At 34.6% G+C, this 14,970-nt stretch overlaps 1 protein-coding gene across 10 annotated transcripts in view; it reads right to left on the bottom strand.

Moving 5' to 3' along the window:
* Nucleotides 1-14,970, bottom strand: part of LOC101886435 (inactive dipeptidyl peptidase 10) — a 126,826-nt gene that overhangs the window by 47,408 nt on the left and 64,448 nt on the right. For 5 of the 10 annotated variants that reach the window (XM_087307541.1, XM_087307539.1, XM_087307538.1 and 2 more), the window contains exons 6-8: nt 4,350-4,431; nt 2,791-2,911; nt 1,815-1,969 (exon numbers count right to left, since the gene is read on the bottom strand). Coding sequence is in view for 8 of the 10 variants with exons in the window: in XM_087307539.1 (XP_087163665.1) it covers nt 1,815-1,969; nt 2,791-2,911; nt 4,350-4,431 (358 nt within the window). In the remaining 2 variants the exon portion in view is untranslated. Of the gene's footprint in view, nt 1-1,814; nt 1,970-2,790; nt 2,912-4,349; nt 4,432-4,844; nt 5,043-14,970 lie in introns of all 10 variants that reach the window. The other 5 variants (XM_087307532.1, XM_087307533.1, XM_087307534.1 and 2 more) reach the window with 2 other exon arrangements.

Below are 14,970 nucleotides of genomic sequence, written 5' to 3'. Positions count from 1 at the left end.
GTGGTTTAAAACCTTTAACAATAAGTCCCACAACAATTAGTAACAGAATCAAGTGTTCCCAACACATATTTAAACTTTTTTATTTTTGCATTATAATCAATAATAATGAATTTAGTTTACTTAGTTTTTTATGTTATTGCAATTTAAGAAAAATATAATAGAAAATGCTAGAAATGTACCTGCAATTCTGAAATGTGTCAAATACAAATACAAATAACACTACACTGTTCTGACTTCTATTGTTAAAGGTCCTGTAAAGTGCTTTGAAATGTGCATTTTTATTCGATGTTTGATGTAATCTCAACCAAAACATAAATAGAGGGTGGGACATTGTGTAGCCCCTCCCCTTTAAAAAAAACAGCCAGTAGCATTTAGTTTTAGGACTGCTCTGCCAGTGAGAGAGGTTGAGTTGAAGCGCATCAAATGGGACGCGTCTTAATGGGGCTGCGGCATGTCTGATACTAGAGTGCATTTGATTGGTCATGATTTGATAAAAAACTAAAGTATGAGATGCCTTGAAAAAATCGTTGATCCAGTTCATACTGTAGATATCCTAAAAACTAACAATACTGATACTAACGCCTAAAAAACTTTATTTCAATTTCATAGGACCTTTAAGGTCTTTTCACACTGAAGTTTGAAATTTTTTGGGGGGATTTCGTATATTTTTCGTCTGCCACATTCTGTATTTATATAATTTCATGCACTGTGTATGTCATAAAGTGATCTGTGCTGGTCAAATGACGGCAGTCTGTAACTTTCATTTCGCTCATACTGTACGTGGCAGTAAACTAAAACCAAATCAGGCTCATTCTGAAAACATACCGCTATATACATTTCTGGAGATCGCCAAATACGTCCGAGGAGGTGCAAATTGGTTTTCGCAAATACACCAGAGGCCGCTGTGTATGCTTTTTTGAGAACTCAAATTTCTCTCGCGAGTGCCATTCATGCCTGCTGTTCTCACGTAAATCCACAAGAGGCTGCAGTCGACTGACTGAATGACTAAATGACTGACCCACCTCCCTCCTTCTCTAAACCCAAACGACAGTTTCAAAAAGCAATCCAGAAAGAGAAAAGCCCTCCCCTGATTTTTCACCACGTTTTTTGATTTTACCAAATTCTCACCATGTTATTTACTTGTTTATTTTATTTTTGTTTTCTGTTTTGTCTCATCAGCTTTCTGAAATTGTTCTTTGCAAAACTCGAACCCTGTCATCATGGTCAACTCCTCATTGCGTCTCAAGTCTATCAACGTACAAGGTGAGCTACTGGTCAAACTTGTAACAGTGTGAAAGTCGTCCATAAAAAGGTAAACGGTCGGCTGGTAAGCATGAAAAGTCATACCGCCCCACAGTGTTCCTCTTAAAGAGGAAATGCAGCCATTAGAACTTCTGGCTACATAATTCGCGATCTCCAGAAATGTATATAGGGCTACGTTGTCAGAATGAGCCTAATACTTTTTCTGATGCGAAAAACTGAAAACATTTAACCTGATTAAATTTTTTTATAACAGACGAAAGTTTCGTAGGCAGTTTGTCAATATGACTGACAAAACGTGAGGTTGAATTTATCTGGAATTGTGAAAAATTGTGAAAATTTCGAACAAAAATTTCAGGTTCAGTATATAATAACCAAGAGTTTTATGAATTTTAAGATATATTAGTTCTTTACTGAACCCCAATATGTTCTCATTGCCATCAAAGGAAGGTCACTGGTACATTATAGCCTATTGTGTAGCAAATCACTGAATGACCGCAAGGTTATTTCATCTTGTAAAATAAATTAGTTTGCTGCACATCCACTGTTTTTACCTTTGGATATGGGTAGAGGACATTAGAAGGGTAGCTCCCACCCAGGAAGTGATGTATTTCCATAAAAGGAGTTGCTGAGTTATTGATGGACAGATATGCCAGGCGCGCGCCATCTTTGGCCCACCAGAACGCAGGATATTTCAGCAATATCTCCTCTAAATTTGAATAAGGAAAAGAACAGGAATGAAATTTTAATAAGGCTCATTAACCCATACAGAAACCCACGCTGATTATCATAACTCTCATTTTAGCAATCTCATTGTGCATTTATGAGGGCAAATGATATAATAATCTCTCTGTGAATACTGCAGAGTCATCGAGGAGGGGTTGTCAAAATTTTCAAAATGTTCAGTTTCTTGGTTTTTTCATTCATGAATTATTATTATTTGTGTCAGACAATATAATTTATTTATATAAAAAAAAGTTAGCCATGAAAAAATAGCTAATTAATTAAATTGTTTAGATTATCAAATTAAACTTTTTAAAAATAAAATGAGTTGTTTGCTGTATGTGTTTCTGCAAGCATACAAAAAAATGTGAAAAAAATGTATATTTATATTTGTCTGCTAATATAGCCAAACCTAAGGAGTTATCAGCTACCGTTTATCAGTCTAAAACTCAACATCAGTGCATCCCTATGAACATTAAAGTCAATAATTAATTACAATAAAGCAAAATAAATTACACAGAGTAAAATACAATAAACAATCAGGTAAAGAACAGAAATTAATTTTTAATAAGGCTGATTAACCCACACTGAGGGCAATGTAGACCTGCGCTGATTATCATGAATCTCATTTACCAATCTCATTGTGCATTTATGAGACAAATGAGATAATAATCTCTCCATGAATACTGCAGAGTCATCAAGCGGTTGTCAAAATTTTCTCAAAGCACACATAAAGATAAGAGGACTCGTTATATTGATGGACTGAACGAGAGTATTGAAAGGGACGATCTGTCCGAGATCACTGACCTTCGTATGTCCAATCAGAAAGCCCATTAACCACCATTCCCTTCCTGCCCGAGGCTGTCAGACGCATCGCCTTGCTGGACACATCGGGTTTGTAGTAGATGTCATTCTCAAACACATAGACCTGGAGTCAAGAGACACAGCCAGGATTAATATAGACAGATGAAGACATGAAGCAAGATGATTGCAAGGATATTTGACAATTAAGAGCACATACAGTTGAAGTCAAAATTATTAGCCCCCCTGAATTATTAGACCACTTGTTTATTTTTTTCCCCAATTTCTGTTTAACGGAGAGAAGATTTTATCAACACATTTCTAAACATAATAGTTTTATAACTCATTTCTAATAACTGATTTATTTCAAACTTGCCATATATATATATATATATATATATATATATATATATATATATATATATATATATATATATATATATATATATATATATATTATACTTTCTCTTATTGTTTCTTTTATTGTGACGTGAACTGTATATATATATATATATATATATATATATATATATATATATATATATATATATATATATATATATACAGTTCACGTCACAATAAGAGAAACAATAAGAGAAAGTCTTTTTTGCTTTATTTCGGCTAGAATAAAAGCAGGTTTTAATTTTTTTTAAACATTAAGGTCAAAATTATTAGCCCCTTTATGCTATATATTTTTTCAATTGTCAATAGAACAAGCCATTGTTATACAATAACTTGCCTATTTACCATTATTTACCTAGTTAACATAATTAATTTATTTCATTTAATTATAATAATATATTTAATATTATGTTGTGTATAATACAAAAAAGTTATGTTGTTATATCTACTTCTGTATCTATGTATATGTTTGTGTACATTCATGCATTGATTTTCGGCTTAGTCCCTTTATTAATCTGGGGTCGCCACAGTATTTTGATTTGGGTAATGTTCAGTTACTCGGCTGCTTTATTTATGCTTTTTTTTGTCAGGCAAAAGGAAGTAGAAAGCAACAGTTGATTAATAAAATTCAAAGACCAGTTCAAAGGCAGTTAAGGTTTTAAAATAAAATTAGTTGTTCACTGTATGTGTTCACTGTCTTTTGTTTCTGCAATCATACAGGAAAATGTGAACGATTTATGTTTATATTTGTCTGCAAATATATCGGCCTCCAAACATAAAGACTTATTGGTATGAGTCAAAAATTATTAAATGAAATACACAAAGAATAAAACATCACATCACTATCCAAATTAAAGAAGCAAATGACACACATTTTTAGAATGAAAAACTGTTTCACATACTATTTTGTAAAATTATCTGCAGTTATTTTTGCAGGATATTATTGTTAATCTAAATAAAATCTAAATAATCCAAGTGAATCTAAATAATCTTACAACACATACTGAAAACATACTTAAATAAACATAATCCTAACTATTAACAAAACAAAAATAAAACAATATTTACCATGCCTAGTTCACTATTATATTCCGAACACATTTCTATCAGTTAAAGTAAGCATACAGTAGAATAGACCCAAAATAAATAAAAAATATCCTCACCAGCTGGTTCCCTTGAGGTCCCCACGCTGCATACTGAAGCACAGATGTATCCTCCTCTGACGGAGTGAGGTCCACAATATCCCTAACACACACACACACAAAACACACACATACACGACAAGATTGAACTACTACATTACAAGCATCTGAAACACAACATGGTAGAAATCTGGCATTTTCAGAATCATTTCAGAGTGCTTGAAAAGGCTCGTATAACAGCACGATGCAGATGCAGAGTTAATACACAAAGGCAGGGGTATGATCATGCAAATGAAACCACAGTTAAAGCTAAATGACCCAAAAACAAGCAAGATGTGCTTCAAGACATTCTTTGAAAGTTTCACTGCCATTTCACAACAGCAGGCACACAAATCTCAGGCTTTTATAAACAACAACAACAACAAAAAGAGCATAGGGGGCATTCAGTAAATTGCAGGTTAGTGGAAACAAACATTTCATCCAGCAGAGACCTGTCAGCTTCAGAACAAATAGTACCTTTCCATACTTGTAAATAATCAATGCCTGATGGATAACTTTGGGTAGAAGCACAAAGGCAGAGGGACCCGTGGACTGGGGTTTTTTTCGGTTGTGCACATGCCCAGTTCAGGCCATGCAGAGAGAGGCCTCTGTCGCTACCTACCCGCTGGACACTATGTAGATTGCAAAGGATGCTGTGAAGGACTGTGAGAATACCTGGAAAGGGGCAGAGGACATGGTCGATCCCTAAAATGCCTACACACATGCTTTGCAAAAACAAAAGCAATGACTATGCACGGCAGTTAAGCACGCGTTTACATTGTAACGTTTTAATTACATAGTAGTAAAAGTAGTGCATTGGTATGGAAAAAACACAATCTGTTTACATTGCCCCTGAAGCTGCATTAATTTGATTTAAAATGCAAAAAAATTAAAAAGCTGCTAATAAAATAATCAAAACTACAATTTTTCTGTGACAATTTAAATGTTTTAATGTATTAACAGTACTAATTTCCTTCCTCAATTATTAAATAAATTGTAGATAAATGCACACTAACAAAATTAGGCATGCTACAGTAGTAGTGTGTATTATATACAATTTGTCTTAGTAATCTGTACTTATACATTATATTTGAATTTATCAAATACTATTTACAACAATGGTGTTCATATTGTGAAGTATGCAGTTTACTATTCCAAATACAAGCACACATTTAAATACAGCTCAAACGTCTTATAATCACTTTCTTTTCCTCATTTCATCACAGGACACGTGTGACTTTTATATTTTTTTTATATTTTTTATATTATAGGTGGGTATAGGTTAAATTTTTTAATCTAGATTAATATCACTGTAATCTTGGAATTAATTTAGATTAACCATCTCTAGGGTTTACAGAGAATAGTCTGAAAAGAGAAAATATCCAGTGAGCGGCAGTTCTGTGGGCACAAATGCCTTGTTGATCCAAGAAGTCAGAGGAGAATGGCCAGAATGCCCTGGTTCGAGCTGATAGAAAGGCAACAGTAACTCAAATAATCACTCGCGACAACTGAGTTATGCAGAAGAGCATCTCTGAACACACAACATGTCGAACCTTGAGGCGGATGAGCTACAGCAGCAGAAGACCACAACGGGTGCTGCTCCTGTCAGCTAAGAACAGGAAACTGAGGCTACAATTCGCACAGGCTCACCAAATTTGGAAAATAAAAGATTGGAAAAACGTTGCCTGCTCTGATGAGTCTCGATTTCTACTAAATTTGGCATCAACAACATGAAAGCATGGATCCATCCTACCTTGTATCAACAGTTCAGGCTGGTGGTGGTGGTGTAATGGTGTGGGAGGGATATTTTCTTGGCAAACTTAGTACGAATTGATCATTGTGTCTATGCCACAGTCTACCAGAGTATTGTTGCTGACTATGTCCATCCCTTTATGATAACAATGTACCCATCTTCTGATAGCTACTTCCAGCAGGATAACGCGCCATGTCATAAAGCGTGAATCATCTCAGACTGGTGTCTTGAACATGACAATGAGTTCACTGTACTCAAATGGCCTCCACACTCACCAGATCTTCCTGCTGGCACAGAATGTCAACACGACGTCCTATTGACGTTGTACCCCAACGTAAGTCGTGGGGGCGTTGGATTTTGTTTGGAAATTAAATTCAGGTTGACGTCAGAACCCACAGGCCGACATCAATGTTCAATGTCAAACCAAAAATCAATCTAAAATCAACCAAATATCAACGTCTAATCAAGTTACACCATGTTGTGCGGACGTTACCTCTATACCACTCTATCAGACGTTGTATTTTGGTCACTTTAAAACACAACCTAAAATCAACCTAAACTCAACCAAATATCAATGTAATTTGATGTTGTTATTGGACATTAAAATAATGTTTTTCTTAAATGCTGGCTACACATTGAATTTTGGTCACCTAAAGTAACTTAATATTAAGTAACTTAGGATGTTGTGTGCCTTCTGGGCTCAATCCAATAGACAACTTTTAAGATGTGGTGTAATGGAAGATTTGCATCATGGAGGTGCAGCCAACAAATCTGCAGCAATTGCGTGATGCTATATGGACCAAAATCTCTGAGGAATTTTCCAGTGCCTTGCTGAATCTATGCCACAAAGGTTTGAGGCAGTTCTGAAGCTCAAAAAGAAGTCCAGCATGGTACTAGTAAGGTGTACCTAATAAAGTGGCCGATGAGTGTATACAATATTAGCATGTCAAAAAGGACAATTGCACATGTTCCAGTCGAGCAGAAAAGTATATTACAATGCATTTGGTTATTTGAAGATATATTGATCAGTTTGGTCTGTAATGATTGGTTTGAAATTGGACGTATATATTGATCGCTGCAGCAGAACGGATTGTGGCAACAAGCTTCAAACTGCACTCGTTTCCCAAAAGCCTAATAGGATTGAAAGTCATGCCCTGCACTGCATACTAAAAACAGACCCAGACGACTGCCACACACTGGCTAGCAGTGAAGTTAAACAATTATTTCATTAAAGGACGAAAGCTTGAGGTCAGGAAGATTGTTTGCTTTATAAAAGCATATTGAGCAAAAATGCATTAAACTGATTAAACGTGACAGTAAGGTCCTTTTAGATTTTCACATTTCTATTAGAAATGAAGGCTTAAATAAATATGATTTTTTTTTAAACAAACATTAATCATCACAGTTTTTAAAATCTTTAAAATAATTTCTGTAGTGTTTTATAATTCTGAATTACAGAAATAAATAACATTTTAAAGTTATTTTAAATTGGAATTATATTTAATATTATTTTGTTTTACAGCATTTTTTATCTTTTATCTTTTTAATCTTATTTTAAGTCTGAATAAGCATATAATATAATATAATATAATATAATATAATATAATATAATATAATATAATATAATATAATATAATATAATATAATATAATATAATATAATATAATCATTCATTCATTTTCTTGTCAGCTTAGTCCCTTTATTAATCCGGGGTTGCCACAGCAGAATGAACCGCCAACTTATCCAGCAAGTTTTTTATTTTATGCAGCGGATGCCCTTCCAACCGCAACCCATCTCTGCGAATCATCCACACACAGATTCACACACACGCTCATACACTACGGACAATTTAGCTTACCCAATTCACCTGTACCGCATGTCTCTGGACTGTGGGGGAAACCGGAGTACCCGGAGGAAACCCACGCAAAGGCAGGGAGAACATGCTAACTCCACACAGAAACGCCAACTGAGCCAAGGTTCGAACGAGCAACCCAGCGACCTTCGTGCTGTGAGGCGACAGCACTACCTACTGCGCCACTGCCTCGCCATATAATATAATTTAATATAATATAATATAATATAATATAATATAATATAATATAATATAATATAATATAATATAATATAATATAATATAATAATATAAAATAATATAATAAAGTAAAATAAAATAAAATAAAATAAAATAATATAATATAAAATAATATAATATAATATAATATAATATAATATAATATAATAATATAAAATAATATAATAAAATAAAATAATATAAAATAATATAATATAATATAATATAATATAATATAAAATAATATAATATAATATAATATAATATAACATAATATAATAATATAAAATAATATAATAAAGTAAAATAAAATAAAATAATATAATATAAAATAAAATAATATAATATAATATAATATAATATAATATAATATAATATAATATAATATAATATAATATAATAATATAAAATAATATAATAAAATAAAATAAAATAAAATAATATAAAATAATATAATATAATATAATATAATATAATAATATAATTTAATATAATATAATAAAATATACATAACATATTATAATGTAACAAAAAACAATATTGAAAACACAAAGCAAGTTTTTGTTGGCACGTTGAAATTACAATGTTTTCTATTTTAGTGTCTAGTTTAGCATATTTTTCTCTGAGCGCAAGACTGTGTGTGTTGATTATAGGAAAAGAGATTGTGGATTCCTGCTGAGAGTCAGAAATCCTCTTTTTGCAAGAATTCACAAAATGAATATCCATAAGATAAACGGTGGGGGAAAAAGATATTGCCAACATGGGAATCTGCATGATTGTGACGCTGGCATAGTAAATGCACTAATTTGCTCAATAATACTCAGCGTGGTTTTGATGCCCACACAATTCACACTGCCAAAAGTGCAAGATCTGCCCTAGTTTGCCTTCCTGCCTGCCTTTTCCTTTTTTTCTCTCTCTCTCCATTCATTCGCTTTTCTTCTCTCAGTAGTGCGGATTCCGACTGTAAAATCTTTCATTTCATGTACATCACAACACATCTTCCTCTGCGCTTGAGGTTGCCCTGGTTCACACAAAAGCGTACCTCTTCATTTCTGAATCCCTGTAGACGTCTTAGCTTTATTTTCCCTCACCTTGACTTCCTTCCTTCCTTAAAAGAGGATTTTTCTCCCAAAAATGTGTACTATCTGTAATCATGTACTCATCCCCATGTCGTTTCAAATCTGTGTGACTTGCTTTTTCTGAAGATGTTTATAAAATATTTTCTTTTTGTGTTGAATAAGTGTTGATTAAAAGATATTAACATGTCACACATTTGTTATGAGGCACTTTTCACAACTCACATTGTTTCAAAGCAGCTTCACAAACAAACAAAAAGATGTTAATGTCTGTATTAACTAAATTAATTATAGTCCTATTTTACAAATTAGATCAGGTCGATAATATAGTTTACATGTGACAATTTACAGTAACTTTGTACTAGTTAATGTATCTAATATAAACTAATACCGAAAAGTTCAACAGTTTATTCATATTTGTTAATGTTGGTGAAAATAATGTCATTCATTGTTAGTTCTTGTTAACTTGTCTGGAATACTCGATTCTGATTGGTCAGTTGCGATATTCCAAGCTATGTTATGCCGAGATAACAACTGCTGAATGTCACAGGCTCACAACCATATCACCCTGCTGCCTAAGACCAGTTACTCAATGAAGCTAAGCAGGGCTGAGCCTGGATGGTAGACCACATGGGAAAACTAATGTTGATGTTGAAAGTGGTGTTAGAGAGGCCAGCAGGGGGCGCTCAACCTTCACTTCTCGTAAAGATAAGGGGTGTCCTGGCCAAATTCCCTTACCCATTATGGCCTCCCAATCATCCCCATCCACTGAATTGGCTCTATCACTGTCTCTCCACCCCTCAATAGCTGGTGTGTGGTGAGCGCACTGGTGCCATTGTCCTGTGGCTGCCGTTGCATCATCCAACTGGACACACTGGTGTGTAGCACCTCCCCTCATGATTGTAAAGCGATTTGCTTTACTTAAATACACATTACATTACAGGCTCATCCGGGAACTTCAAGAGCATCAGTGAATATGTTTAAGTCCCTTTACCACCCAAGCCAAGGTGTTTGACTGTTTGGTTCATTCATTTTCCTAAGTCCTTCTAAAGGCTTAGTCCCCTTATTTATTTAGGGGTCGCCACAGCGGAATGAACCGCCAACTCATCCAGCACATCTTTTATGCAGCGGATGCCCTTCCAACTGCAACCCAACACTGGAAAACACCCACACAGTCTTGCACACACTCACATACACTACTGCCGATTTAGCTAATTAAATTCACCTATACCACATGTCTTTGGACTGTGGAGGAAACCGGAGCACCCGGAGGAAACTCACACGAACATGGGGAGAACATACAAACGGTAATCCCAATTGTCCAATCTGACGGTTGAACCAGCGACCTTCTTGCTGTGAGGTGATAGTGCTACCCACTGTGCCACAGTGACAACCCTTTTGTATATAATATAAAGATTTAAAATTTACACTGGGATCCTTAAAAAATATTGATGAATGATTCTTGTTCTAAACACGCTTAAGCCATTTTTTGTATGTACACTATTGTTACACTGACTGACATTTTTGTATAAATCATGAAAAAGAATTTATTATTTGCCTTGAACATAATATAAATTAAACAAATACACACTTTCTGATACATGAAAATCAATTATGGCAGTGATATGCTTTCACTGTTTTGATACTTGAAAACCCCTTTTCATCTCTGATCTAAAGACTTGAGTGCTTTGAAGTCTTCAGGTAGCTTTTTGTAGGAAAAGACCAACATTTATGAAGTTTTTACTGCTAATTTTCCCCTCCAGTGAGCTGTTAACTACTGTGACTGGACCATTGAGTCACTGAGTTTGGTGAGAAAATCAAATCAGCCTGATTCATGAACACATCATTAAAGGCTCTGTTTCCCAAAAGCATTGAATGCCTAAGTAGATCATAGATACCACTAGTGCCAATAGTATCTACAATTCAAGTGTAGTATGCTTTAGGGAATCACAGACCAGACTTTTTGCAAACACCAGATCAACCGGTTAATTAAAAAGATAAATCAGACTGCTGCTTCTCCAATGGAGTCTTATGAACATGCTAAATTAATTATTAATTAATAATTATCGGTTCCTTATTAAAAAAATATTTAAATTATTTTTCAAATATTAACAGAGCAGAGCATTCACACAGTATTTCCTATAATATTGTTTTGTTCTGGAGAAAGTCTTCTTTCTTTTAGTTTGGCTGAAATAAAAACTTTTAATGGTTGAGATAAACATAATAAGAAAGAAGAAAATAATAATGGCTATATTTGCAACACTCCCCCTCCCCTATTTTATTCATTCATTCATTAATTTATTTTCTTTTTGGCTTAGTCCCTTTAATAATCTGGGGTCTTCCAGCTGCAACATTCATACACACTCACTTACACACATACACTACGGACAATTTAGCTTACCCAATTCACCTATAGTGCACATCTTTGGACCTGTGAGGGAAACCGGAGCACCCGGAAAAAACCCACGCCAACACGGGGAGAACATGCAAACTCCACACAGAAATGCCACATGATCCAGCCGAGGCTCAAACCAGCGGCCTTCTTACCATCAGGTGATCATGCTACCCACTTTCCTTATAAACTCTTTGTTTATTGATAATCTGTATATATGACATTTTCCTTTTAACACTTTGTTTATATGTTGATGTTCTGTATGCACTTATATGACGTTTTTATTTTACTTTTATAACTAATTATAGTTATTTACTAAATAACCTGATGAGAGTGGCAGGAAAAATCAAAGGAATCAAGACACTTCGTTCGCTAAAAGATATCTTTGAGTTGTGCATAATCCAACAAGCCAAAAAGATTTTATCTGATTGTTCACATGTGCTGTCTTTGGAGTATGAGCTGATGAATTCTGGCTGAAGATACAGGGTACCGTTATGCAAGTACAATAAATATGAACATTCCTTTGTTCCTTTTTCAATTAAGTTGATCAATGAGCAAGTTAGGAAGGACGGTCAAAGATTAGATTACGGGATTAGTTGTCACAACAGAGGGCAGTGGGGCACATTGTATTTTATTATTATAATTTTTTTTTTAATTACTGATTTTATGGAATCATATTTATATTAGCAGATATTTTAGGATTAGATTTTAATGGGTATGTATGTATGTTGATGTTCAGTTGTAATATTTACAAATAAGAAACGAATTTCAGATTGTTAAAATAATATTAAAAACAAAACTTTTTAGGAACAATAATATCATCGCACTTAAGAAATTATTTTTCTTGGACCAGGGGTGGGGCCAAGTCGGAGCACTTACTCTGGTCCCCCAGTCTCTACAATTGGTTGGGGAAATTCCAAATTGAACCAAAACAAACCATTACAATTGGCCTAAGATTGGCAATCAAAATTTGGAACATTGAAACTTGCATAATCTGGGAACTTAAAAAAAAAAATATATATATATATAATAATAGTAATAAAAATTATTGATTGGCTACAAAACAAACAACTATTGGCCAGTAACTTACTAACAACTTGCCTAGTTGACATAATTAACCCTTAACCTTTCAATTGCACTTTAAGCTGAACACTAATATCTTGAAAATAACTAGTTAAATATTATGTACTGTCATCATGCCAAAGACAAAAGAAAAAATGTATTCATTTTCCTTCCGCTTATTATCTGTCAGGGGTCGCCACCGCGGAATAAACTGCCAACTATTCCAGCATATGTTTTACACAGCAGATGCCCTTCCAGCTGCAACCCAGTACTGGGAAACACCCATACACACTTATACAGATTTTAGTTTATTTAATTCACCTATAGCGCATGTGTTTGCTTTGTACACTGAAACCAGAGCTCTCTGAAAACACCTACGCCAACACGGAGAACATACGAACTCCACCAAGTTACCAACGGGCCCAGCCAGTACTCGAACCAGCGACCTTCTTGCTGTGAGCTGACAGTGCTAACCACTAGGTATTATCTATAGATAACCTAAATATATATAATATATATAACTGGTATTATATATAGATACAGTATATATAAACTCATATAGATATAGATATTTCACTCACACCTTCTTATGCTTGTCTGTTCCAAACAAAAAAAGCTATTACATGAATTTAGATGACTTGGAATAAAGTGTATGAGTCATATGAACTACTTCTGTGATGCCTTTGCGTCATTTCAGTTCACAAGCCCCCTTTTTTTTTTCACTGCAGAAGAAAGAAAGTCAAGCAAGTTTGGAGTGACATGAGAGTGAGTAAATGATGACAGATGTCTTGTTTTTGACTAAGTTATCCCCATCTCCGAAACCACCCTCAGCTCTGTGCTTTTCCTGCATCATCTTGCCATCTCTGTATCTTCTGATTTAGCTCATGCCATCCCTCATGCTGTCTTTTGCGGCTTCAATTTCACTCTCTCAATACATTTACATTCCACCTTTTTTTTCCATTGTGACACTTGCTTTCCTTCCATTTTTTCCCCTTTTCCAATTTCTTCCTTCCCTTGCAATTTCACCTCACTATTCTGGTGTCCCCTTTTATAGTTTTCCTATCTCCCGGGTTTCCTTTTCAATCTCCCCGAACACATTCACACGTCCCATTCATCCCGTCTCTGTGATTGATTTCGATTGGACAGCATGATCTAAGGGCGCCTGCAGATCACATCTTTTTAATCCTCGTCTTTCTCAGTCACCATACCCTCCTCCTCCTCCTTTTTCTCCCCGTGTGATTACTGTGTAGCACTGCTGCTCTCAGTTCAGTTGCAAACCGCCACAGTCAGCACATAATCTCGAAAATAGTGAAAAGGGTGGGGGGAGATAAAGCAGGAGAGATAATGGATGTGACTAGAGGAGGTGGAGGACTAACAGAGAAATCCATGTCTCCCTGCAGATGTGACCACACAGATTGGCATTAATCCTGGGAGATGATAAAAATGCATCCAACATAAAAAAAACACACAAAATTTGAATTATGTTACAATTTTTTTTGGATTGCGACATTTTCTTTGTGATAATGCATCACATTTTATTCTAATTTTCCCTGCAGTAAAGCAAAGCAATAGCAAAATGTACAATGAATATATAATTTTTTTAAACTGGCCATTATTTAATTGCCACAGGAGAATTTGTTGCATTGTATTACATCAGCTTTTAGTGTTATAACCCTTTTCGAATAGTAGTTGGGAACATTTACATGAGCAGATTTATGAGCTTATAAATAAACATATAGGGTGCTAAGTGTTGTTATGACATGGTAAAATGATGAATTATTGTTTTAGTCCTAATGAAATTGAACTTTTAAAGAGGATGAAAACATACTGACAACGATCCTTACAATATGTTATAATCAATAAACCACGCTTCTTTTCAAGAATTCATCGTGCTCTGTTGCTATTTGACTTTTTTTTGTTGCACTATAAAGCAAACAAGGTCAAGGTGCTCCAGGATTGGCCAGCCTAGTCACCAGACATGAACCTTATTGAGCATGTCTGGGGTAAGTTGAAGGAGGAGACATTGAAGATGAATCCAAAGAATTTTGATGATGGGAGTCCTGCAAGAGCGCTTTCTTTGCCATTCCACATGACTTTATTAATAAGTTATTTGAGTCATTGCAAAGATGTATGGATGCAGTCCTCCAAGCTCATGGGAGTCATACACAATATTTATTCTTTTTCCACTGCAGCATGACTTTATATTTTATACTGTACATTATTTCTGTTACGTGACAATAAATTTGTCA

This window comes from Danio rerio, chromosome 23, assembly GCF_052040795.2.
Source record: "Danio rerio strain M-AB ecotype USA chromosome 23, GRCz13ab, whole genome shotgun sequence".
In the NCBI taxonomy this organism is placed as follows: Eukaryota; Metazoa; Chordata; class Actinopteri; order Cypriniformes; family Danionidae; genus Danio; species Danio rerio.
The sequence above is the reverse complement of the archived record's forward strand: the minus strand, read 5'-3'. Positions and strand labels throughout refer to the sequence as shown.